Genomic DNA, 23,754 nt, shown 5'->3' with positions numbered 1-23,754 from the left:
AGAGAAGGAAGAAGGGATAAGAAAGAGATATGAAAAACTTTTAAAGAAAAACAATCCCAAGAAATCTTATATCTTCATGAAAGATTTTTTCTTGTTAAAATTTCACTAGAAAATCCCACAAAATCCATCAAAATCTAATTTATTAAACAATCTTTTGAAATTTGAATGATTTTGAATACTATGAGACTTTTTTTAAGTGATGAAAAGTCTTGATTGAATACCTCGAGACTTTTTTAAAATGACAAAGAATCTTGATTGAATACCACAAGACTTTTTTTAAATTGCAAAGAGTCTTGATTGAATACCACAAGACTTTTTCATAATTAAAAAGTCTTTTAAAATCCCTTAGAATCCTAATCCAATACATCCCCCTTATATACTCTTGTTTGGTTTAACCATATATTGTAGACTTTTCATATTAAAGAAAAAATTATTTAATCATTATACATCAATATGATGTGATTAATGATTGAATTGTTTCCTCAAAAACAAATTGCACGAGTTTTGATGGATCAGATCAATAACCATATGGGTTTCACTTGGTTGACTTTTGAGTTTGGTGATTTTGGTGCCTTTGTTTCTATCAATCTCTTAACCAATGAGCGGAGTGCTGATTAATTTAAAAGAAATTGATGAGGTAGCTAAAGTCTAACAAATGAAATAGCTAAAATTAGACAATTAGCTAATCTATATATGAATCATTTCAAATTTTTTAAACACAAATACCATTCAAATATAACTCTGTCGAGCATAATATGCTCAAGATAATATAAAGACACGGCTGATCCCAGACTAGAATAGTAATGGCAATATTGGAGTATTGTGCTACTCATCCTAGGCCATGACACTGCTATTATCGCATTGGCTGTTGTAGCCATTATTCTTACTATTATCTTTGTTCTCTGAATTCTTGGTCAGAGCTTTCTTTGTCCAACGCTTTATGTCATAGGCCTTCTTCAGGGGTTTCTTCTCCCCACCTTTCTTCCTCTTCGTTATAGCAATAGCAAGATCATTTGGGAACAAAGTGCGCCAATAGAAGGCATGCAGAAGAGTGGACACAAACAAAACAGAAACCATAGTTGATGACATAAATGCAAGGCCAAGAGCAAGACCCTTAGTTATGTAGGCAGGGACCGCCTCTGCATACCTGATCGTTGCCACTGACACGGTTGTCATCGGAAAGGTGTAAGCCCACCACGCCACTGAAAACCTGTCAATTAAAAAATACATAGTTATTCTTTGCACCCCTTAAATCATGTAAACTCTGTTTTCCCAAAATCTAGATTGTTGAAATTTAACCAAAGTTGAATTGTATTTTGATGGTGAAAATATTGTACCTAAAACCAGTGAAGAATTTGATCCGGACGACAAGGGAAATGTAGAGAAACAAGGCAATGAAGTAGCAATTTCTGGATATCCCATCAAACTCTCCATAGATACTCTGCCAAGCAATACAAGCCGCAGAAGGAGCGGCAATAAACATGGAGTACACAGGATGCAATTCTTTAGGCAATGTCTCACTTGTTGGTAATCTCTGATACAATGTAACAAATACCACAAGGTAATGTGCAAAGCCAACAGCCCAAAAGAACTTAGCAGGTTCTTTCCAACCCACTTTTGAAGCTAGAATTGCTCCAACAAAGTTACCAGATACAGAAAGATGGTTAGAGGGATTTGCAACCTTAGACAGACGTCGTTTGCCTCCAGAAAGCCACTGGCCATATATTTTGAGTTCAAGAAGAAAATATGGTACTATGAAAGTGCACCAAATGGCAGGGTGAAGGGTTTGTTTTGGGACTATTCTGGAGGGTACAGAGATGGCCAAAAACATGCATACAACCCAAGGGGCAAAGAAGAAGTTGATTCGAACTGGATGGAAATACTCTCTTCTGACTGCTTCAAAGTAGAATATGCATTTGAGAATGTAGGTAATAGAAACTGCTATTAGCACTGCTAAGGATAACAGCCATATTAAAAAACTTATATCCGGAGAAACATGGAGAAACCTTGTGGCAGGGCTTGTTGCCAGGTTAAGCCACAGAACCGCTTGGCTGCTTAGTCCTAGACAGATACCAAAACATCCGATAGGAAACCGAAGGAGAAAGGGCCACTTTTCATCGGTAGGGAGAAGGACGTCCTCATAGTCCTGTATCAAATGTATGCACAACATTAATTGATCATACACATGCATATCTAGTGGTGGTATTTGATCTGAAATGCAATTTTTAATATTTCAATTACAACTATGTAAGTATCCTTTTAGCTTGGTAGTTTTCCTTTCGGGTGTGGAATCAATAACTTAGACCAAGCATATTTAAGGATTTTGTCTCGGTCGTGTATTGTTTGATAATTGATACTAAGCTCAGATTTTGTATTGCTAAACTTTGACACACATGTTTATATTTTTTTTGGCAAACCAAGGTATCCTCGTGCACAACCATGTACACTAGGTTCTTAAGATATCTGAGATTTATTTTAAGTGTTTGACCTCTTCTAAATGTTTTTCATACGCGCTAATCAAGGTCAGACCTCCAACCACATTAACGAGCCGAAGTATCTATTACTTGTGCTACACGATGTTGGTGAGTGGTGACACCTGTTTTTAGCCCCAAATTTATATCAATGAATTGTTTTGCTTAAAAATAATTATGTTATTTCGGTTGATGATTTTGCTCATTATAGTTAATTTCATTGATTACAACTTTCACAAGGTTATAGGAAAATGGATGAATCAGAGTAAGTTGAAATAAGAAAATATGAATGAATCACAAATTTAGCTTCTAAAATTATAGGTGTTTGACAATTTGATATGTGACATCAACGAAATTTCAAAATGATTTTTGAAATATAAAATATCCGATCATGTTAATCTCTTTAGAGTTAATTTCAGGACTAAACTGAATCTATATAAAGATATAAATCATAGAGCTAGATAACATGCATGCATGCAAGTTGAGGTAAAAGTGTACAACATATATAGCAGTGTCTCACCTTGACTTCATCTAACTCAGGTCCTCTAAGAGCAGCAAAGTATCTACCAGCAGGAACACTTGCATTAACAGAATCATCATCCACACCAGCACCATTAATCTTCTGAGACTCCAACTCCTTCTCTACTTTCCTCGGCAACAAAGAATTCTGCTTACTAAGCGTAGATTTCGTCTTAAAGATACTGAAATCTCTTTTCTGTCCTTCCAAACCAAACCTATTTGCCCCTCCTAAGCTGGTTCCACTTCTTGTCAAAACCTTTCTCTCATCTTTACCTTTTCTTTCTCTGTTGAGAACAGAAAAACCTGTCTCAAGTGAAAATTGTCTGTTAATACTTCTATGGTTTCTCTTCGTTTCTCGAGCTCTCGTTGTTGGTTTATTTAAGTTCTTCTCTTCATTTTCCTCGTTTTTTATTGTCCCTTCTTCGTCTCCTTCGGATAAAACTTCATCATGTATGTCCATAAAATGAGTTTGGAAAGAATTAGTAGGTTTCTTGTCCATTATTTTTTCTGGCTATAACCTATGCTTAGCAAAATAATTAAGCTGGCTCAATTTGGATTCTTAGTTTTAATAAATAGTTGGTACAGTTTTTTATATGTGTGTAATGGGAGGGACACATGCACCTCATGAAAAGGTGACTTTTTGTGTTGATGGTTTGTTTGTGGAAGCTAAGCCACTGCTTTGAGTGAAGAGTTGGTGTTATGGGACGAACATCTCGTGAGTGAAAATCTGTAAGTTATTATTTTTTTGACTTTGGGTTTGTGCCATTGTGGCGTATAGTTATGGTGAAGTGCAAGTTGAAAGCAGTGTTAGCATGAGAAACACAGCACGGGATTAAACTCAAGAGTATATGATTTCTCATGTATCATATTTTCCATTGCTTTTATACTTCCACTGTCTCTATCTATTGTTGAATTTTTTATTTATTATAATATTGATATATTATTACTCATCACATTTTCTCCTTCTTTGTTTGAATGTGAAAGAATCTTTGGTGGCATTTAGTATGCACACTACACAAATTTGTGCACCATAAATAAGTTTTAGAAAGTTATTTTTAACCATAAGATGAAAGAGGAACATTGATCTTTAGTGTAATCTGTCTACACCATATATTTCTCACTTTATCTTCAACTTCTACCATCTCCCTCTTTTCACCACCACCACCACCACCAAACACAACAACACCTGTCAGCAAACTCAAAACTTCAATTGTTCAACCCAATATCCATTATCAATTCCAATCGAGTTTGAATATTGCTCTCAATTTTGACAATTATTAAAACACCAACAACAATTATTAGCACAATTTTCACCCCACTGCAGATCCAGTAAAAACCCCAACATTTTCATATCGTTCAGCACCACCATGAGATTTATGAGACACTGTTGTTGCCTCTGGAAACTTTTCAGTGTGATAAATAGCTACACCAACAACAATCACAACCCAGAAAGAAATTAAATTCAATTTATGGTAAATTTCTCATAAAGGAAAAAATTAAAATCGTGAAAATTATGTCTCTATATTTTTGTCAAAATTGAGAGCAATATTCAGACTCGATTGGAATTGATAATATGGGTATTGGGTTGAATAATCTATAGTTGCATATTTTAATTGGGGAAAAAGAATTAGAGTCAAGCATGAGAAAGAAGATGAACTAAATTGAGTCCTAATTATAGTTAAGATTCAAATTTATTGGTTATTTTTTTATTTTTTTGTTGAGCGATGGAACATAAATATAAGTGTTTTTGCTGTTCTGTAATAGCAGGTGAGTGGGGGCATGAAAGAGTGTGGTGGAAGAACAGTGCAGGTGAGGGGGTTGAAGACAAGTGAAAAAGATATAGCGTGGAGAGACTATAATAAAGATCGGTGTTCCTTTTAATCTAATGGTTAAAATAAAACTTTCCTTAATTTGTGCATTGTGCACAAATTTGTGCATTGTGTATACTAAATGCCACCAGAATCTTTATTTGAAACTTTTATTTTTTTCACTAATTACTTGTAAACTTTTAAAAGATCCATTTGACTCATTGAAAGATGAGAGATAGAAAGGAAATAGAGAAAAGAGATGCCATGCATGATTTATGATAGCAAAGTGGTTATCACAATTTTATTTTATATTTAATATTAAAATAACACTAATTTGGTACAATCTTACGATTTAAAAAAAACGTAAATTTAAAAATTAAAGGAGCGAAAACAATTAATTGATACTAATTTTATCCCTTGAGCAATTACAAGAGATAAAAGATAAAATAGATTGGTATTGATTTACCTTTGTATTTATACGATTTTCTATTGTTCCTCTAACACTGAACACATACATGAAATTTTTTTTTTTTTTTGTCCTATCACAAAAATTATGTACCCGCCGGCACACATACCACATTAGTTGCAAACTAATGTTGTTAAAAAAAAAACATTAGTTGCCAACCAGCTATAATATAAAGTAAAATTGGTGACAACTTATAGTCGTGCAATTTTTTTTGTGACAATTTTTTTATAATATTATTTTTCTTTCTTTTTATTGGTAGAAAACAATAGAGAGAAAGAAAAAAAAACACACAATAAAAGTATGAGAGACTTGTCTAAAAATTGTTCGAAAATGGTTGTGCAAACATGATTTATGTTTGGGTAAATTTTTTTTTTTGAGAGATTATGTTTGGGTAAATTAAGCTTGCAATAAGGTATGAATTTCATGGATTTGGATTAGACTAACATTAGGGCGGGAAAAATAACAGTGATCATGTTTATATCTCTCTTATATTACTCTCTCTTTCTCCCATTTTATCTATCATTTATCTTTCATCATTCTCTTTCTTAAAATACATCAAAATACATTAATGTTACAGTGACTTTTCCATCATAAAATCACTGATTCTCAATCAGAACTTCATCCGTCCTAGCCTTGGATGAATTAAAATCGCGAGAAACTCTTTTGTTTTACTTAAGCGAATATGAAGACTTTACATTATTTATTTGTTTTATTCAACTAGACTTTGATAAATTAATTGTTAGACGCCAAAATGTAAGTTCATAACCAAAAGAATAGCAAACATTAAATTTTGTTTCCTACAGTTCACCAGTGCTCAATTGATTTCGATAATATAGAATAAGAACCAAAATCTAATATCAAATCTCTTACAAACAATACAAATCTTCTCAGAAAATGTAAATTTTAAAATGACAACTTAGTATTAGATTTTTTGTTTTCACCCACGGTTCTTAGGAGGAAAATGGTTCTTACACTATTTTGTGCTCGGAGGTAAATAAATTCTAGTTATGAATTGTTCCCTCATCACGGATCAAACGAGTAATTGTTCCCTTATTTTGGGACGGATGGAGTATTTTAGTTCCTAAATTTATGAAACTTTGTTGTTTGTTGTTATAGTTGTTAAATGTATCAAATACATTCATCCTGAAGTGTCTCTTTAGTTGGTCATTTTGATCCTCAAACTTATTTTTCATTAGTTAATTGAGACATTTCAAACTGATGACAATGTCTGTTTACCCAAACAAGTTCAATTAATTGACAATGTACTCATTTATTTACTATATTTTTGGTAAGAAGTCACACGTAATCAAAGCAGTCAAAACTGTAGTGATAGCACTACACACCTAACATTGCTCAAGTACACAAGTCTGGTCCATAATGTTAGTCCTAAAACGACAAACGAGCGACAGTTTCTTAAGACCGCCGAATGTCTAGCTTTTCAAACAGCCAAGATTTCAAATACTCTATATTATTGATAAAGACACATTAATACAATCCAACCAACAACCCCTTAGACAAAGATAGCGTACTAGCAAGCAACAAGTTTTCAAGAGATTAAGCCAAAAGCAAGGACAGAATGTCATTTTTTAATGCTTTGAATAGTGGATGGTGTTAAAGTATGAACTACCTTGAGGTGAAAATTTTGCATAGTGTAGTCAATACATTGCCACGGTAGTGTTTGCAGAGATGTCGCTGTTATACTAAGTTAGCAGCCACTCATTGATGCATCAAAGCAAAAAAGAAGCATGAATTTGAACGGTCGGTTAAAAATAGTAAATACTAATAATAGTAACAGGCATATAAAAATAATAAGACAGACATATACTCACCCCAAGAACCAACGATTATAATTTCTAATAAGAACTAAATTGCTACCAACTAAATTCGTTCAAAATTGAGCAACGTTTGTCCAAATGGCATGCAAATTAGTGTTATCAATGACGGATGATCAATTGCGGCGATCAACCAAAAACCCGCTATATAAATAAAGCACTATGGCAGAAACATGGTAGATGTAATAGGCATTGCTGCCTATGGCGGCTGGCACCGAATCCGCCCATGGTTCTGTCATCTCGGCATTTCACAACACTGCTGAATTATTTTACTAAACTTGACTCTGTCAATTAAGTTTCTGTAAAATATTGATCAGCAAATGTCTAGACTAACCAAGCAATCTACAAGGATAAATTTCAGGGTACTCTCTATTCTTCCTCAAAACTATCATTTTAAAAATAATATATTTGAAATTGAAACTGAATAGCTGAAAGATAATGAATCACAGACAAAAAAAAGTTGGAAGCTTAAGTTTAGTGATCATTTCATTAATTGAAATGAAATGCAAATCAGTACAAAAAGAAAATACAATTCAATATCAACAAATAACCGCAAACAAACAAACCCGGAGTTTCAATTCTGGAAAACTGTCTAAACAGGTTTAACCGCAAAACCATGGGTTTCCTAGTCAACATGACCGCAACACGACAAAAAATTGATATTACATCATCAAGCACATTAGACTGCAACTTACCGCAATATTATCAGATATTGCGACAACCGCGGTTGAAAACCTAGTCCTAGATGCCTACCAACTGAAACAGCAAATCATATAAACAATTAATTCTAAGCATTCAAATGAATCAAAATTAAAACTAGCAACCTTTCACAATAGCAAATAATAAAGAGACAGAAATGAAACAATGGACAATGTAATTAACAAAATGAAGCAAAGGAGAATTTTCCTCCCTCACCAAATACAATGTAGCTTTATATTTCCTATAAATCATTAATGTATGTTGCCAAAGGGCATCGAAGCGAGCACTTTATATGGTTACACAGCCGGCAATAAAAAAACAAACATAACTAAATAACCCTCTCCCTCTCTGCTTCTTCCTATACAGTCCAATTGCTGTAACTTGATCCGATCAGATCCAATTCCACAGAAATACAATTGAATCAAAATCAAAACTTCCCAAACAATTAACAATAATAAGAAGCAAGTAAGAAATACCCGTTTACGCCTTTATGAAAATCCAAAAAAAAAATTGAATCCATAATCACATTCATCAATCACCAATCCATCATCAATGAGATGCACCTTTAGATCTCTTCTTAGCTTCACTATAAAGCACAACACCCATGATTGTAATCCCAAAACCAGTCATCCCCATCACAGTAACCGGATTTCTGAATATCAAAACCGAAACAACAGCAGCAACAGCAGCTTTAGCATTCCCCAAAACTTGAAGAGTCAAAGCACTAGTATGCTTAGTCACAAGAAAATTAGTCAAATTCACCAAATAAGCAACAGTAGCATTCCCAATCAACAAGAACACAATAAACGGATCACTCTTCGCTTTCTCAATCGTTATCGCAAACACATTGCCTTCAATATACAAAGTAACCGGCAACAAAATCATCGCAGCCAACGGAGCCATATAAAGCAACAAATTCATAGAATGAAGCTTCTCAGCTTCACTAGTCAATATAATTCCTTGCACAACACTCTTCAAAGCTCTCCCTGCAGTTGAACCAACACAAACCAAAAACCCAAACAAATGAAACAAAGGTTCACTATTTGTTGAAACAACAATCCCTAACACCACCGGTAACAAAGCAAGATAAACTTCAGCAGTTTCTTTTTTACAAGTAATCAAAAACGCGAAAATCGCGGTGAAAAACGGTGTCGTTGCACCAATAGCTTGGTTAAAAGAAACAGGTAAATATCTCAATGAGGTATTTCCACAAACAACTGAGAAGCAGAAAATTGCGCTAAGAGCAAAGATTTTGAGAAACTGTTTCTTGGAGTGGATTTGTTGATAAGGAACAAACTGAACAACGTTAATGGCGGCGTAGGAATAAGCGGCGCAAGATAGCATGTGAAGCATTGTAAGAAAAATAGGGTAACGGTAACCGTAGAAACTTAAAAGATATTTGTTTAAAAGAAGAACACCAATGTTTGAAAAATACCATGATGCTATTATAAGTGATGTTGTAACTAGGTTGTTGTTGTTGATGTTGGATCCATTGTTTCTTTGGTCACTTGGTGGTGTTTGTGGTATGTCTAATTGTAATTGGTCGTTTGTGTCTAATGTGTGTAATCTTGGGTTGCTCATTCTTCTTGTTGTCCATGTTTGTGCTTCCACCATTGCAAGAAAAATAAAATGAAATATGAAAGAAATTGTTGTTATAAATGTAATAACATAAGTTTTGGTTTGATCAGATCTGAGGGTGAGACTGAAAAAGAGTTGAGATTGGTGAAGGAGTGTGAAGGAGGTGTTATTAATTAATATTATTTTTTGGGTGGGGTGGTGATAGTGATGATGATTGGACGGTGAGGATTGAGATTTGGGGTTAAGGGAAGTTTGTGGGGGTTGGATGAGAATGGGAACAAGTGGGGGAATATATAAACAGGGGTTATTCTTCATTGGTGGGCCATGTTTGGGGTTGGAAAAGATAGGTTAGAAGAGAGAGTGCAGGTATTTGCACATGGTTTGGTTAAGGTTGAGTGTCGGCGATGAGTCATAACTCATGAGTGGGATACCTTATTAATGCTTGGATTGGATGCTATCTTTACTCTTGACCTTTGTGTCTCTCATTTCTCATCTTTCATTCTTTTTATTGGGTTTTGCTAGCTAGATTAAGGATTTAAAAAAAAAAAAATTATTAGTTTTATATTGAGAAAATTATTTTTAAAAATTTTAATACGTTGAATGCATCATTTTTATGATTTTTGTTTAAAAGGATATTTTTTTATTTAGTCTTCTTAACAAATGTCATAAAGACAATTGTTAGCATTTCTCTTTTTTATTTTATTTCATCGATTTTTCATCGTTTTTTATATAGTATATATCACACACATTATTTATTGAATAAACTTTAAAAGTATATTTTCTTTTTATAATAGAGACCGAAAATAGCATGCCTTTTATATCACTGGTACGATCCTTTGAAGTTTTTTTTTTTTTTTTAAAGAATCCCTTGAAGTTTTTGTTCACCTGGTATCTATAAATTTTGACATCATTGTGTAATGTATTTATATTTTTTAAAATAGCCAAAGACCATATCAACGAAGTAAAGCTCTTGTGGAAAAAAAGTCATGCAAGCAAAATTTAGCATGATGTCACATGGTGAGATTTGATTAAATAGTAATTGTGTAAAATAGATTTGTTCAATTAATTTCTAAACCTTTTTAAAATATACTTATATTCTAAAATTAGATAAAATTTATTTTAAACCTTTTTAAAATATACGTATATTTTTAAATTAGATAAAATTAAAACAGTATAACTTCTTTACTGAAAATACAATTACATTTCTTACAATAATAGTAAAGATTGGTTTTACTTTTATCATAGAATAGTTGTCAAATTATCATACTTTAATTAAGTTTTTCTTTTTCTTACATAGTTTGAATCATTCTTCAAAAAGATTTGAGTCTTGGAATTGGAGAACTGCGACAACTAAGTGCATGAGTATTATCTTTTCAGTGATGAAGGAGGTCAACAAAGATGTTTAATCAACTAATAGTCGATATGTTTGATTCAAAATTTTAGATAGAAAAAACCTCTCCATTGGGTTTGAATGTGTGGATTTTTTTTATCATGCAAGACCTTTGACTACTGCTTAGAAATTTTAGGCCTATCTCACGATCCACCAAAATCGTGATTTTGTATGATCCCAGGGAGTCAAAGTGTCTGCGTGAATGAGAGACGGAGGACTCTAGTAAATTTAATATAGTCAGTATTCTGCCATTTGGTTGCTTACTATCAACTCAAAAGAGAATAAATAAAATACTGTAATTATTTAATTGAATTAACTGTAGTGTACTATCATTGTAGAGACGGCAAGACTAATGCATATTCCACGTTGATTTTAATTTTTTAAGTAATAGTAGTTTGAAATTTTGAGTGTATATATATTGGTATAGAGTGTGTATTATATACAGAGGTTATGCATAAGAAGATGTATTAGAGAAGAACTGCATGAAACTGTTGGTATTTCTTTTATGAATCGGGTATCATCTACATTGAAATGGAAGAAATAGTCATAAGAAATGAATATTTTAATTCAGACTCTTTTAAAATTTAGTCTTGCAACTTACAAAACTTATATACTCAAAAAATTATTGATAGAGGTTAGACAAATAAGACTATAATGTCTTAGATATTTGACAGTTATTTTATCAGGGATCAGAATGTTCTATATAAAATACAATTAAATATTTAAGCAATTTACCAGGTCTAAAATGTTCTGAATAATAATTATATGGTTAATTTAGAATCAAAATGATAAAACAATGTTAGTGGTTAATTAAGGACCAAAATATTCTAACCTCTATTTTTCCCCTCTAACGTGGGTCCTTAATGAAAGTGGATCTTGGCAACTGACATCCCTACAACCACCCCTACTGCTCTAAATCAACTGTTGGATTTTCTAACCCCGTTTCTTTGGATCAGATTCCACTATCTTGGACGCACCTGTCTAGGACATTCCCTCTGTGCCACTCCTACGTCAGCGTTCCCTTTTAAAAGGGTTCTGATCCATTCTCTCATGGCGTGTGCTGTTTGTCATCGTCTCCTTGCCAAGTCGGCGCTTGTTTGGGGTGTAAGACATATCTACACGACAAAAAAACAATGAAAAAAAATCAATAAACAATTCATTGAGACATTTCATTAAACACTTGGAGTTCAACATATACATCATGGGTTCATTGTATTATTTTAATCTCTAAACTAGTACATTGCATTCAAACATACTCTAATCAACATCTATCTATCGTATAATTTCTATGTATTTGATCATTGACTACAAAAAAAAATTACAATTTCATAAACCCTAAAAAACTAGCATTTCACGACTTTAAAATAAAAATCGAACATTTAAAATAAAAAGACCAATGTAAAATGATCATGAACACTTACTTGTAGTTTAGGTTGAATTGAAGTTGAACTTGATTTGTTTGAAATTGAAGAAATTGGATTTCATTGAGATTGGAGGGAGAAATTCATTTTTGTTTTTGTTTTGAAAGAATGACAAAATTGCCGTTGTTGTTTGGAATAAATCAGCAGCAGTTAACTGCCATTGAGAGACTTACCGAACGGCGGTTAACTGTCGTTGAGAGTCAACGGGAGTTAACTGCTGTTGAAGTCTTTTTCTAATTACACCCCATGTATTTATGATTACATTCCAAAATGACAAAACTACCCTTAAATAAAATTTAATTTACAAATTCACCCAGAAAACGCCTCTTCCTTCCTTCTTCTTCCAAAACTCAGAAAACGCCTCTTCCTCCTTTCCTCTTCCAAAACCATACTTGTTCAAGCAAAATTTCTCACTTCGACGGAGAAGACTTGATTCTACTGTAATTGAAATTGAGTGAAGCGAAACCTAAAGGAAAAAAAAAACGTGCTTTAATGATGGAGAAAACTTGATTCTACTGTAATTTAATTTTAAACTCAGTTTAAGTATGTCATGTAAGCTGAGTTTAAGTATGTCATGTAAACTGAGTTTAAGTGTACATACTAAAATGTAAATTTTGCTTTAAACTCTTCAACCTTGTTTAATGATTATACATAATCTTATTTTAACTAGGTTATGTATTACACTTACCTACTTAAACTGAATTTAAGTTAACATCAACAGAGTTAATTAATGTTAACGAGTGCGTACTGCATTAGAGTTCATAACATATCAACGTTGAACAAAATAGAAACTCTAGCATCATTGTACAAAAAGAAGGGATTCATTTACTTATATGCAATATAGTATGAATGAAAGATGTTTTTATATAGATCTTATATGCAATATAGTATATGAAAGATGTTTTTATAGAGATTGACTCAACATTCATGATTGTTTGTGGGTGAAAAAAGATGAAATTTTAGAGTAAGAATAAATGAAACTAAGGTTTTAAAAAAAATTATTTTTTGAAGAAAATTTATATAAAATGACAATTTTAATTTTTAAGTAAATTTGATGTAACCAAAAATACATGGGTGTGAGTAGAAAAATTGTAATAGAAGCCATGAACACGAGTAACGAAAGAAACGAAGTGATTTTTCTCCTTCTATAGTTGCTAACGCAGAGCTTTTAAGCTTCTTCGATGGCAGTGACAATTCGAACTATATCTACTGCATTGAAAAACCTAAAGCCACTTCATACTCCCAATTTGATTTCTAAGAAGAAGAACAACATTTTCTTCTGCAGAATGTCGTCGTCGACCGAGTCATCGTTATTGACTCACTCCATCACGCTTCCGCGTAAACAATCCGAACCCGTTCACATTCTCGCTGCTCCTGGTGTCTCCTCTTCTGATTTCTGGTCATTCCTATTTTTCAATTCATATATTTTAAACTAAAGTTTATTATGTTAATTCAAGCATACATGTTCATCAAGTATTTATTTATTTTTTTCTATTATAGGAGTGCTATTGATTCCTCTTTATTCAAGCAGTGGTTGCATAATTTGCAAACAGAGAATGGGATTTTAGCCAATGGTACAATGACTCTCAGACAAGTTTTAATTCAGGTGATTCATTAGGTTATTCAGTTATAATATATGATGTAGAATAAGAATACTATATATATAATCTCTATCTTTAAGAAAATAATTTGATATACGAATCTATTGCAAATTATAGAGGGGGTATAGTATAGTATAGCTTAGTATCACAATGTAAGTATCTTGGGTCTATCATACAAAATGATGAGGAGATAGAAGAGAATGTATGATGTATCCTTAGAGTCGAAGCCTGGAGGATGAAATGGATTAGTGCTTCTAGTTTAATTTATGGTGAAAAAATATCACTCGGACTTAAAGAAAATTTGTATCCTAAACTATAAAGCCGGCGATGTTGTATGGAACTGAATATCAGGCAATAAAAAGTCAACAATAATAGAATCTTGCTGTTGTAGATATGAAAATATTACAATTGATGAGACTAGTCATACAAGACAAGATTATCAATGATATCATTAGCAAAAAAAAAAAGGTATGGATAGCTACTATTGTAGAAAGGATGTAGGGTAACCATTAGTTTGAGGTAAAGGAAAACCAGGGAAAACTATAAGTTATTAAGAATGATTTGGAACTAAATGGTCAAAATTTTGATATGATTCATGATACAATATTATGGAGTCTAATGATCCTTACTGTCGAGTGAAACTTATTTGATGTTGTTAAGATTGGTATTTTCTTTCGATGTTTTCTTCTAAGAACTTAACTAAGAAAACATAGTTTTATTTTAAGTGATTTCAAACTATCAACAACTGTTGATGTGGCTATTCAATCAAAAGGACATTCAATTGATATTCCTGGTCTGTTCATTCATGTATCCTACAATCATAATAACAAAATTTGGCGGATTTTTTTTGGTATAAACAGGGAGTAGACATGTTTGGGAAGCGCATTGGATTTCTCAAGTTCAAAGCCGAGATTATTGACAAAGAAACAGGGAACAAGGTTTCCTATGATTTGCATAACATGTTTTCATTATTAGCCTATTGAGGAATTTTCATGTCTTAATCATTTCACTGAGCTAAGAACTGTGTCCGCGTACATATTGGCCTATCCGGATCTCCAACATTATTTGAACAATGACCATGGTTATTGTTCTTATTTGAATAAAAGTTTCCCAAAGGAGTGGCCAAGTGGTATGTGTCGGGGCACCAAAGTAATATCTAGGAGGTTCCGAGTTCAATCCCTGCTACTAAAATTTTCACCTCTCCCTAACAAGTTAACCACTAACATTTGCCAATCTAAAAAAAAACAGTTATTTAAATAAAGGTGTTGATTGGTGGAATTGGTTCTTGTTAGTAAAATTTTCACCTCTCCCTAACAAGTTAACCACTAACATTAGTATAACCCTGCTTAGTTATTTGGTTATTGCTGTGCTACAATATATAGAGTGGATTCCTCAAGAAAAATTTGATTCATATTTATCTTACCTTTCAAGGCATCCTGGATATAAGTCGATGCATAAATATTTAGGATTCCCATGTTTAGTACAATCAGGAATGTCTGGTGCTTCTTGTTGCGCTTAGAAATTTTAAATGTCAAACGAAGAGGGTATCATATGCAGGGACATGTGATTTCCATACGCTGAAAGGGCATCACATGCCCACACATATTTTTCTGTCTAGAAGTCACGAGGGATTTGAGATGTCTATTATACATGTATCAAATTTGCAAACATCTGTCATAGGATCCAAAATCCTTGGAACCCAGGATGTGATAGACATCGGGTCTTTCTTATACCATATATTTATTAGTTTATTTATCTACGTTTAGTACGCCTAATGCTGATTTCTTTCTTTTTATAGTAAAGTAAATCATGATCAGGTTCCAGGTATTGTATTTGCAAGAGGACCAGCTGTGGCTATGCTGATACTTTTGGAATCAGAGGGTGAGACGTATGCTGTTCTTACTGATCAGGTATATGTTGGACTCTTGCAATGTTCTTTCTATGTTTTTTGAGAAAGATAAAGACGAGTACGCATGTGACTGAATCTGTGTGTACTGCATATCAGTGCTTTATTGTGTTTGCGTATGTATCACAATAAATGAGATTAATATTAACGTTACTGTATTACTGTAACTACCCTACCAGCATACGTACATTATTTCTGCTATAAAAAAAAATGTACATTATTTCTAGTACTTCCCTGTCAAACCAAAACATATAGATCATATACACCAAGTTTGTTTTTATATATATATATATATATATATATACACACACACACACACAGACACATATACTAGACATCTGGTAATTGATCATTTAAAATAATAAGACCAGTGATGATGTTTTTAGATGAAATGATCTCTATAATGAATTGGTAATCTATCTCACTTTGCCTAGTCCTCACTTAAATCACTAGACATCAGGCGATATGCCCTACAACTTGATTATCTCAAATTAGTGTGATCTGCACAACCTTCTTAAATCAAAGCTCCTACTGTAACTATGTTAGGCATATTAGCTCACAACTAGCCGTTGTCATGTTTCTATATTAGGATTTTGTTCTTGACTTGGCATCATCATTTTGTTTATTGCTTTTCCGGCAGTTAACGTTACCCAAATGAATATACATACAATACTCAGAGGTGGGTATCCCAGCAGTAGTAGTGTCTGCCAATCAACATTTGAGTGTGCCACGACTTATTGTGACTCTTGTTTATCATAGATGAGACCTTTTCATGGCGTTTTTTTTTTTTTTTTTACTTTAAGGTACAAATTACACTAGGCCAATAAAAAAATGGTGCTTATCACACTACAATAAAGGAGACATAAGAGAGGGTGACAGTGAGATGGTTTTGTTTGTGTTTATTTTGTAGCACACTGGAGCTAAAAGTGACTCCGCCTGATCCAAAGAAATTTTGCATCAGAATCTATAATATTGTTAACAGGTTTAGTATTCATCAAACACGTTTCCCTTAGAGGTTGGGGGAAATAAAGGTTGAGGTAAGAAAGAGGATCAAGCGATAAAATTTCACCGGTGGGATGGTGAGTCCGCCGAGTTTTATGGATCAGAGTTGCCTCTCATTAGATATTATGTTGAGAAAGAAAAAAACAATAAGTAAATGAAGCAATGTGCATCGCGCGTACGCTGATATACAATATATCTAAAGGACTAATATTATAGTATTCACTATATTTACATGATATCGTACAACCATAACAATATTTTCTTTATAAAAAAACAAACCAATTATATCTGGAATTTCATTTCATGCCTATTCTTATGCTGGATATTTTTATAAGGCAAGAGTTCCTGTGGGAAGAATTATTTTGGAATTGCCTGCTGGAATGTTGGACGATGACAAGGGTGATATTGTAGGCTCAGCAGTTCGGGAGGTCTATTTCTATCTTACTCTTTCTAGCAGTATATGAAATTTGCATATTTCATTTGCATCACTAATGGCCTTTTAGTTGCAAGCCAAACATATTTATTTACCTTATTGAAATAACAACATTCACAATACTATTCATAACTTTGTGAAGTTGTGACTCTGGCAGGTTGAAGAAGAGACAGGCATCAAGCTAAATGTAGAAGACATGGTTGACCTCACTGCTTTCCTGGACTCTTCAACTGGAAGCACAGTTTTCCCCTCTCCTGTATATATTGAGCTTTTTGCATGCGAACTTCATTGCATTCTTTGTTTTTGCGAATTTCATGATCTATGCTCTGCTTATAGTTGTGCTTTATTTTTTAAAAATAAATAAATAAAAGAACTAATAATAGTCTTATGCATTGCAATGCTTCTGCATGGTAAATATGAGTATAGTTTAGTATCATGATATTGTTGGTTTACATTTAAACATTGCATTTAACAATTGCACGCAGTTAAACTTCTGGTCGTTTTAGGCTGATCTGAGTGCTAATTAGTAAACCATGCAGAATTGCATATAAATCTTCATTGACCCATGAATTTATTGAAATTTAAGTTCTAGATTTAAGTAAGATCTGTATCAAATGAATTGACTGCTAAAATATTTAACAGTTATACTATTAAATTGTTGAAATTATCTCACTACTAGTCTCGTCTCATATTATACTTTAGCTGTCAAAATTGGTGCATATTGCTTTTCTTATTCTCTTTCTTTTTCGGTGTTATTAGGGAGGATGTGACGAAGAGATCAGTATCTTTCTCTGCAGAAAGCGTGTTGATAAAGAGATCATCACACATCTCCAAGGTAAAGAGACTGGCCTTCGTGAACATGGGGAGCTGATTAAGGTGCGTGTGGTACCATACAAGAACCTTTGGCGCACAACAGCAGATTGCAAGGTTCTGGTGGCTGTTGCACTGTTAGAAATGGCCAAGAAAGAAGGATTATTGCCTTCTTTGGCAACCTAATTGTAATGCTACGCAGAGCAAAGACTTTTTACAAAAAGACTAAAAACAGAAGAGAGATTATTGGATAGAGACTTTGCTCTGGATGATTTGTTGTATGTAATTTTTATTTTTTTATTATTATGTCTAGCTCCTTATGGTTTCTATAACTTATTGGGAAAAAACTGCAATACTCACTCACCATATCGTCCACGCATCAAGTAAAATACTGCTGAATGCAAGAAATGCAAGAGATGTATTTAAGATAATTCAAATTTTAAAATAGTATAGAACATGTGGATTAGATCCATCCCACTGCATGCTATTTAAGATAGCTTGTTATTGTTGCAGTTAGTCCTTAACAATAGTGTGAATGTGACAAGTCACTATTGCCTTTCACTTTATATGTTTTAATGTTAATTTGTTGATCAAAAGATGGCTTTCATAGCTGATAAACAGCAAGATGATTAAGAGCAAGATGATGTTATCATTGTTGTTGATTAAGAGGAGGAGGAACAACTATTTCAATGTGATCTTTTACAACCAACAAATTCTCAAAAGCATGACTTATTTACGGAGGTTGCACAAACCATATGACTTATAAAATCAAGACTTTTGAAAGTGCTCAACAAACCCGTCATTTCCAAAGTTGGAATTGAAAAAGGCATTGGAACAATTGCAATTAAAATTTGATTCAGTGTAAAACTAGCTTCCAGTATTTATATGTTCTTGGAATTGATCACAACTTTTAACTGCTGGAGCACGAGAAATGTTAAGCCAGGGAATCTGGTCAAGACCATTCCTAAGTAATTGATGAACATTAAAGATCAATTTCTTATTTACAGAGAATCTTGTTGCAACACATTGAAACAAATACGTATCCTTACCAAATAATTTTGAATCAACTAAATACTAAAACATCAGTAATAGTAAACAAATGGTGGGAGCTGAATAAGCTATCTTAAATAGCATGCAGTCCATAAAATAACTATAATTTATGTAACAAGTATGACAGACAGACACCTTGTTTTCAAAATGGTATACAAATACAAGAGCATCTCCAAATTTGAAATGCTGGAGAGCCACAGTAAGACAAATAAATTACAATGTTCTGTTTTCCGTAAATTAGTTCATCAGAACTTGCTAGGAACAAAATCTGTGTCACTCGCCTCCCATATGGTGGTGCCATCACATGTACAGAGCTTTTTGTAGTTCTCACCCACTGCTGCACTTCTAGCAACCACTGCAGCAGCTATACCGTGTTCTGATTTATCTTCAGTTGCATACACAACAACAGCTCGTCCAATAAGATCAGCCACTCTCAGCTTTTCTTTGACCCCAGTGTAGAAGGCCTCACCCTTTTCGTTCACATCCAGTGTTCCCAGGTCACCAAGTGGCTGAAGATCCAATCAAGCAACCTCCTTAAGTTGTGTTTGAAATTGTTAACGATAACTTATGAACTAACTCTCATTTTAAATTGATTTTGTATTACCAACTTTATCACCCTTACTTAGAAAAGGTTAATAAACTAATAAATGCCAAAATATCAATTTCAACTATTAAAACTAAAATCAAATCCATTCAACCATTTGGATACATCATTAAGAAATTTTCATAATATCCTTCGTGAATTAAAAGTTTCATTCTCTGCAATTTTATACATCTCCTATCCATTTTAATGTTTATAAATAACATTTATACCAGTCATCAATCCTTAAAAGAATTTTTTTACGCTAAAACAAAAGTCATCTAGAAGATATAGAAAAAGCGAACCTCTTTAGTGTTTTCCTCGTTTGACGGATTGAACACTTTACCGGTGCTTGCTGCACCTCTAGTCAGATCACCAAACTCATTAATAGACCAGGAATGCTTCCCTGGTGACAGCCCACTGAACTTTGCTTCAATTCTAGCTAGTTCCATACTTACTTGAGCCAGGCGAACAACACCAAAAATTTCCGGACCTTTGAATTCAGAGACAGCCGCTGATATTAAAAAGTCTGTAAAGCAAAAGAAAGATTCGGTGAAATTGGTACTGATAAGAGTATAAGACGCCTGAAACCATGAAAACAATTAATTGAATTTGAGTTGCTTGACGAGTGCTACAACAATATAAATAAATGCAACAAAATCAAGACACATCATGCAACTAAACATATATTTACAGGAGAACCAAAATTGATAAATCATCTAGCACCTACTGCAGTTAAAACAAAAAGAAGCTCATTGTGCTTCTTTTTATTCAAAAACTGTTGAACCTGGGCGTAATAGCCTCTGATGGGTATATTGTGTTTGTTAGACAATGGAATCGAAACCAATAAGCTAGAATGAAATAGAAACCTAAGTTTGATGATAATGTAGCACCAGCAATACTTTCAATGTTTTTTATGAAAAACAACACTTTCAATGTTAATGACAGGTACAATGTGATCTATTTGATGTTCCGTCATAATAGTATAAACCGTCATTAGACGCTGAAGAAAATTGCTCAATCTTCTGACTAAAAGAAATCATGTCTGATTGATAATGTGGATCACTAAAGGAATTTCTGTGACATACACAAAAGGATGCTGGGAAAATGAATATTGTGCAGAGATGCTGTTTAAAGGCGCGTATAAAGTACAAACTCAGTTTAAAAATAATATTTTATGCAAGATATGTATCAGTGAGACCGTGGCCACAGTGAACAGATATCACACCTGCCAATATTATACTCCAATTGTCATCCAAATAAATTAAATTTAAGAATATCCGAGGCCAGCCTAATGTTAGGATCCAATGTGAGAGGGCGTTTTAAGTAATTAGTAGGTAGTTAATTAGGTATAAGTAGATTATTAGTAAGTTGTCAATTAGGATTAAATAATAAGAGGCCCATTAAGGTTAAATAATAGAATGTTCTCTTTATTTGTATATAAAGGGGAATTCTTAGAAGTTTTAGAGTATGACAGAATACGTTTTCTGTTTAGGGCCAGAGTAGGCTTACTCTACGAGTTGTGAGTAGTTAGAGAAACCCTCTACAACTATTATCGTTACTATCAATTAAGCAACCTATTTTCCTAAATTACCATCCGTTTCTTCTTGTTTATGCTATATTGCTGTTGATTGATCACAAGATCCTTTGGTTTCTACCACCTAAACTATTGTCCTAACCTTCAATTTGGCAGAAATTGCGATCTCATGAGCAAGCCAACAGAGAATTAACACAAAAGGCCATACTCAAAATTCATCTATAAAAGTAAGATTCCTATCATAAAAATTGCAAACAGATCATGATAGAGCAAGAAAAAAAAAGGTGAACCTTCTGGCACTCCTTGTCCAATTAATCGAGCTTTTTTACCAGTCTGCTCCAAAGCTTCACTCATGGTTTTTACCGGTGTTGAACCAAGAATCCTAACAACCTGATTGCTCAAATCCACCTCCACATTCTTGATTCCTATAAAAAAAAAATGAGAGCACATGAATGACAAAACACAAATATGAAAATCTCAGGGATCTTACAAACGAGTCTTATCGTGTTTGGTAAGTTATACATTGGAATTAATATATCATATAAAAATTAAAATAATTGGTTAAATGAAGAAATCCCCTCAAATTCATACTCGCTTTGAATGAATAGATATGATTTCAGGACCAAATCAAAAGTTCAATGTTTTTTAATGCTCCCAAGTATGCTGAAAGCAGAAAATGGGTCTATTTGGATCGGCTTAATTTAGCTTATCTACTATCATATGCACATACGCACTTGTGCGACTATTTGAGAGAACTTATGAAATTGAAGACAACTAATGACATATTCATAAGCTGTTTCATCTAATTTCCATAAGTTCTCCAAGATAGCTTATGAAAACAGCTTATATCTTATACAAAAACAATTTAACTTTATTTTATCTAGTGTAATAGAAATAGCTTATTCACATGAGCTTATACTATAAGATGCAAATTAAACTGTGTATCCAAACAAGGCCTAATAACTTAAAGCATATCGCATAAGCAGGTATAAGCACTTAAACCAAAACAAAACACTTACCATGGATTGTTTGCAGCTTATTCTTAACAGCATTAGCACAACCTTCGCATTTCATATCCACCATATACTCTGTCTATAACATCAAATTAACAACAACAAAACAAAAATCAAACAATTAGATATTAACAAAGTATTTTAATCTAGCATAATTAAGCAACCTAAACAGAAAAAAAATGAAATTGGAATTAATTAAAATTAAAACTAACCAGCAACTCAGGTAACACATCATGATCGGTTTGTGTCTGAAAGAAAGAAAATAAAATATAAAAGGATTAGAGGCGGTAATTAAGTAATTAAGAGTGAAATTAGAGAGGAATAATAAATAATTAAGGTACCTGAGAAGAGAGATTATGGTCCATTAAGACAGGTGAAGGAGAGGTAGAGAATGTTTTGACGAGGCTGGAGGGCTTGTTGGATTTGGTGTTGGAAGATAAGGCAGTGTTTGGGGATTGGTGAGAGTGAGAGAAAGAAGAAGAAGAAGATGAAGAACAAAAAGCTAAGGTTGCAATAGCACTTGTTGTTGCTGCTATTGACCTGAGAAATGCCATTTTAGTGGAATTTATTTGTGTTTGTTTATAGTTGAACTGAGAAGATGCATTTTTGGGGGTAGGTGTTTTTATTTCCTGTTTTTGTTTAACTTATTTTTTTTGTCTTGCTTGTCTTTCTTCTACATAGATCCACACTTTTCTTTTTCTCTTATTTTTTGTACCAATATCCAAATCCATCATGATTCATGGAGCATCATAGTTGACACTTTTTTTTTTTTTAAAAAAATAAAAATCCAAAGACAATGATCTAATAATTTAAAGTTCGATCAAATGGAATTTAAAGTTTGAACTCAACTTCTCATTTATTAAAGAAACATGAGAGTTAGAGAGAGAGAGAGAGAGAGAGAGAGAGAGAGAGAGAGAGAGAGAGAGAGAGAGAGAGAGAGAGAGAGAGAGAGAGAGGCGATGGCCATTGGCACCGTCAAAGGTCTTCGCATCGCTACGTTTCCCTGGAGGTGAGGTCCAATGGGGGGAAGGGGTCCAAGCAGGGTGTCACACACGGGGAGGGATGGGGATGATTGGCAGGATGTGAGACCGCGACGTGGGAAAGCGTTGCGACAGGAGGATCGAGGTCAGGGGAATTCGGCGGTCTTGGTCAAGGGTTAGCACAGGTTCGCGGATGGCAACATTCGGCAGGGATGGTTCTAGGGTTTCACGTCGATCACCAGGTGGAGGAGGGAATTCTCGGCGGCGGTCTTCCTCAAGGAAGTCGTGCTGGTCTGTTGAAGGCAACTGTGTTGCTGCTCCCCATGGGCAGTCGCGCGCGGAACATGATGGAAGGGAGAATGAGATGGAAGGATTCGTCATTTAAACGGTTTGTTACTTTCTATTTTACGAATTTTTCGGCACAGTTATCTAATTTTTATTTGAGGAAAGGATTTGAAGTATGCGGCATTCTTGAGGACGTTGTGGTTCCTAGTAAACGACGTTTTGATCGTTCGATTGTTCTTGTGGGAAAGGGGGAACTTGATGAGAAGGGTGTAGGGGGACATGTTGTGGGGAAGGAGGGTGAGCAAAAAAAATATGGCAAGGGAGAGGGTGGGGTTAGGAGGTAACGTGGAGGGGAAGCATGTGGGTAAGGGAG

The 23,754-nt window shown here is 33.8% G+C and overlaps 4 protein-coding genes across 4 annotated transcripts; 1 reads left to right on the top strand and 3 right to left on the bottom strand.

Annotated features, from left to right (window-relative positions):
• Positions 1-670: 670 nt before the first annotated feature.
• Positions 671-3,551, bottom strand: OZS1 (C4-dicarboxylate transporter/malic acid transport protein). Its single transcript, XM_085735450.1, has 3 exons — positions 2,992-3,551; positions 1,338-2,146; positions 671-1,210 (listed from the first exon to the last, which is right to left on the bottom strand). Exons 1-3 carry the CDS (start codon positions 3,487-3,489, stop codon positions 835-837), a joined length of 1,683 nt encoding a protein of 560 aa, XP_085591576.1. The 5' UTR covers positions 3,490-3,551; the 3' UTR covers positions 671-834.
• Positions 3,552-7,953: 4,402 nt separating this feature from the next.
• Positions 7,954-9,519, bottom strand: LOC146901498 (Nucleotide-sugar transporter family protein). The gene has a single exon (XM_085735451.1). The coding sequence runs from the start codon at positions 9,407-9,409 to the stop codon at positions 8,345-8,347; it is 1,065 nt and encodes a 354-aa protein (XP_085591577.1). The 5' UTR covers positions 9,410-9,519; the 3' UTR covers positions 7,954-8,344.
• Positions 9,520-13,254: 3,735 nt separating this feature from the next.
• NUDX14 (nudix hydrolase homolog 14) lies at positions 13,255-18,408 on the top strand. The gene is made up of 7 exons (XM_085731627.1): positions 13,255-13,583; positions 13,685-13,790; positions 14,646-14,723; positions 15,603-15,695; positions 17,029-17,121; positions 17,284-17,382; positions 17,886-18,408. Exons 1-7 carry the CDS (start codon positions 13,366-13,368, stop codon positions 18,120-18,122), a joined length of 924 nt encoding a protein of 307 aa, XP_085587753.1. The 5' UTR covers positions 13,255-13,365; the 3' UTR covers positions 18,123-18,408.
• Positions 18,409-19,039: 631 nt separating this feature from the next.
• CCS (copper chaperone for SOD1) lies at positions 19,040-22,708 on the bottom strand. The gene is made up of 6 exons (XM_085731626.1): positions 22,458-22,708; positions 22,329-22,364; positions 22,123-22,195; positions 21,394-21,528; positions 19,872-20,095; positions 19,040-19,495 (listed from the first exon to the last, which is right to left on the bottom strand). Exons 1-6 carry the CDS (start codon positions 22,668-22,670, stop codon positions 19,232-19,234), a joined length of 945 nt encoding a protein of 314 aa, XP_085587752.1. The 5' UTR covers positions 22,671-22,708; the 3' UTR covers positions 19,040-19,231.
• Positions 22,709-23,754: the final 1,046 nt, after the last annotated feature.

Source organism: Medicago sativa, chromosome 8 (assembly GCF_051527215.1).
Source record: "Medicago sativa cultivar Bolivia chromosome 8, Bolivia_mono, whole genome shotgun sequence".
Classification (NCBI taxonomy): domain Eukaryota; kingdom Viridiplantae; phylum Streptophyta; class Magnoliopsida; order Fabales; family Fabaceae; genus Medicago; species Medicago sativa.
Note: the sequence above shows the minus strand (reverse complement) of the source record. Positions and strands in the feature narration are given on the sequence as shown.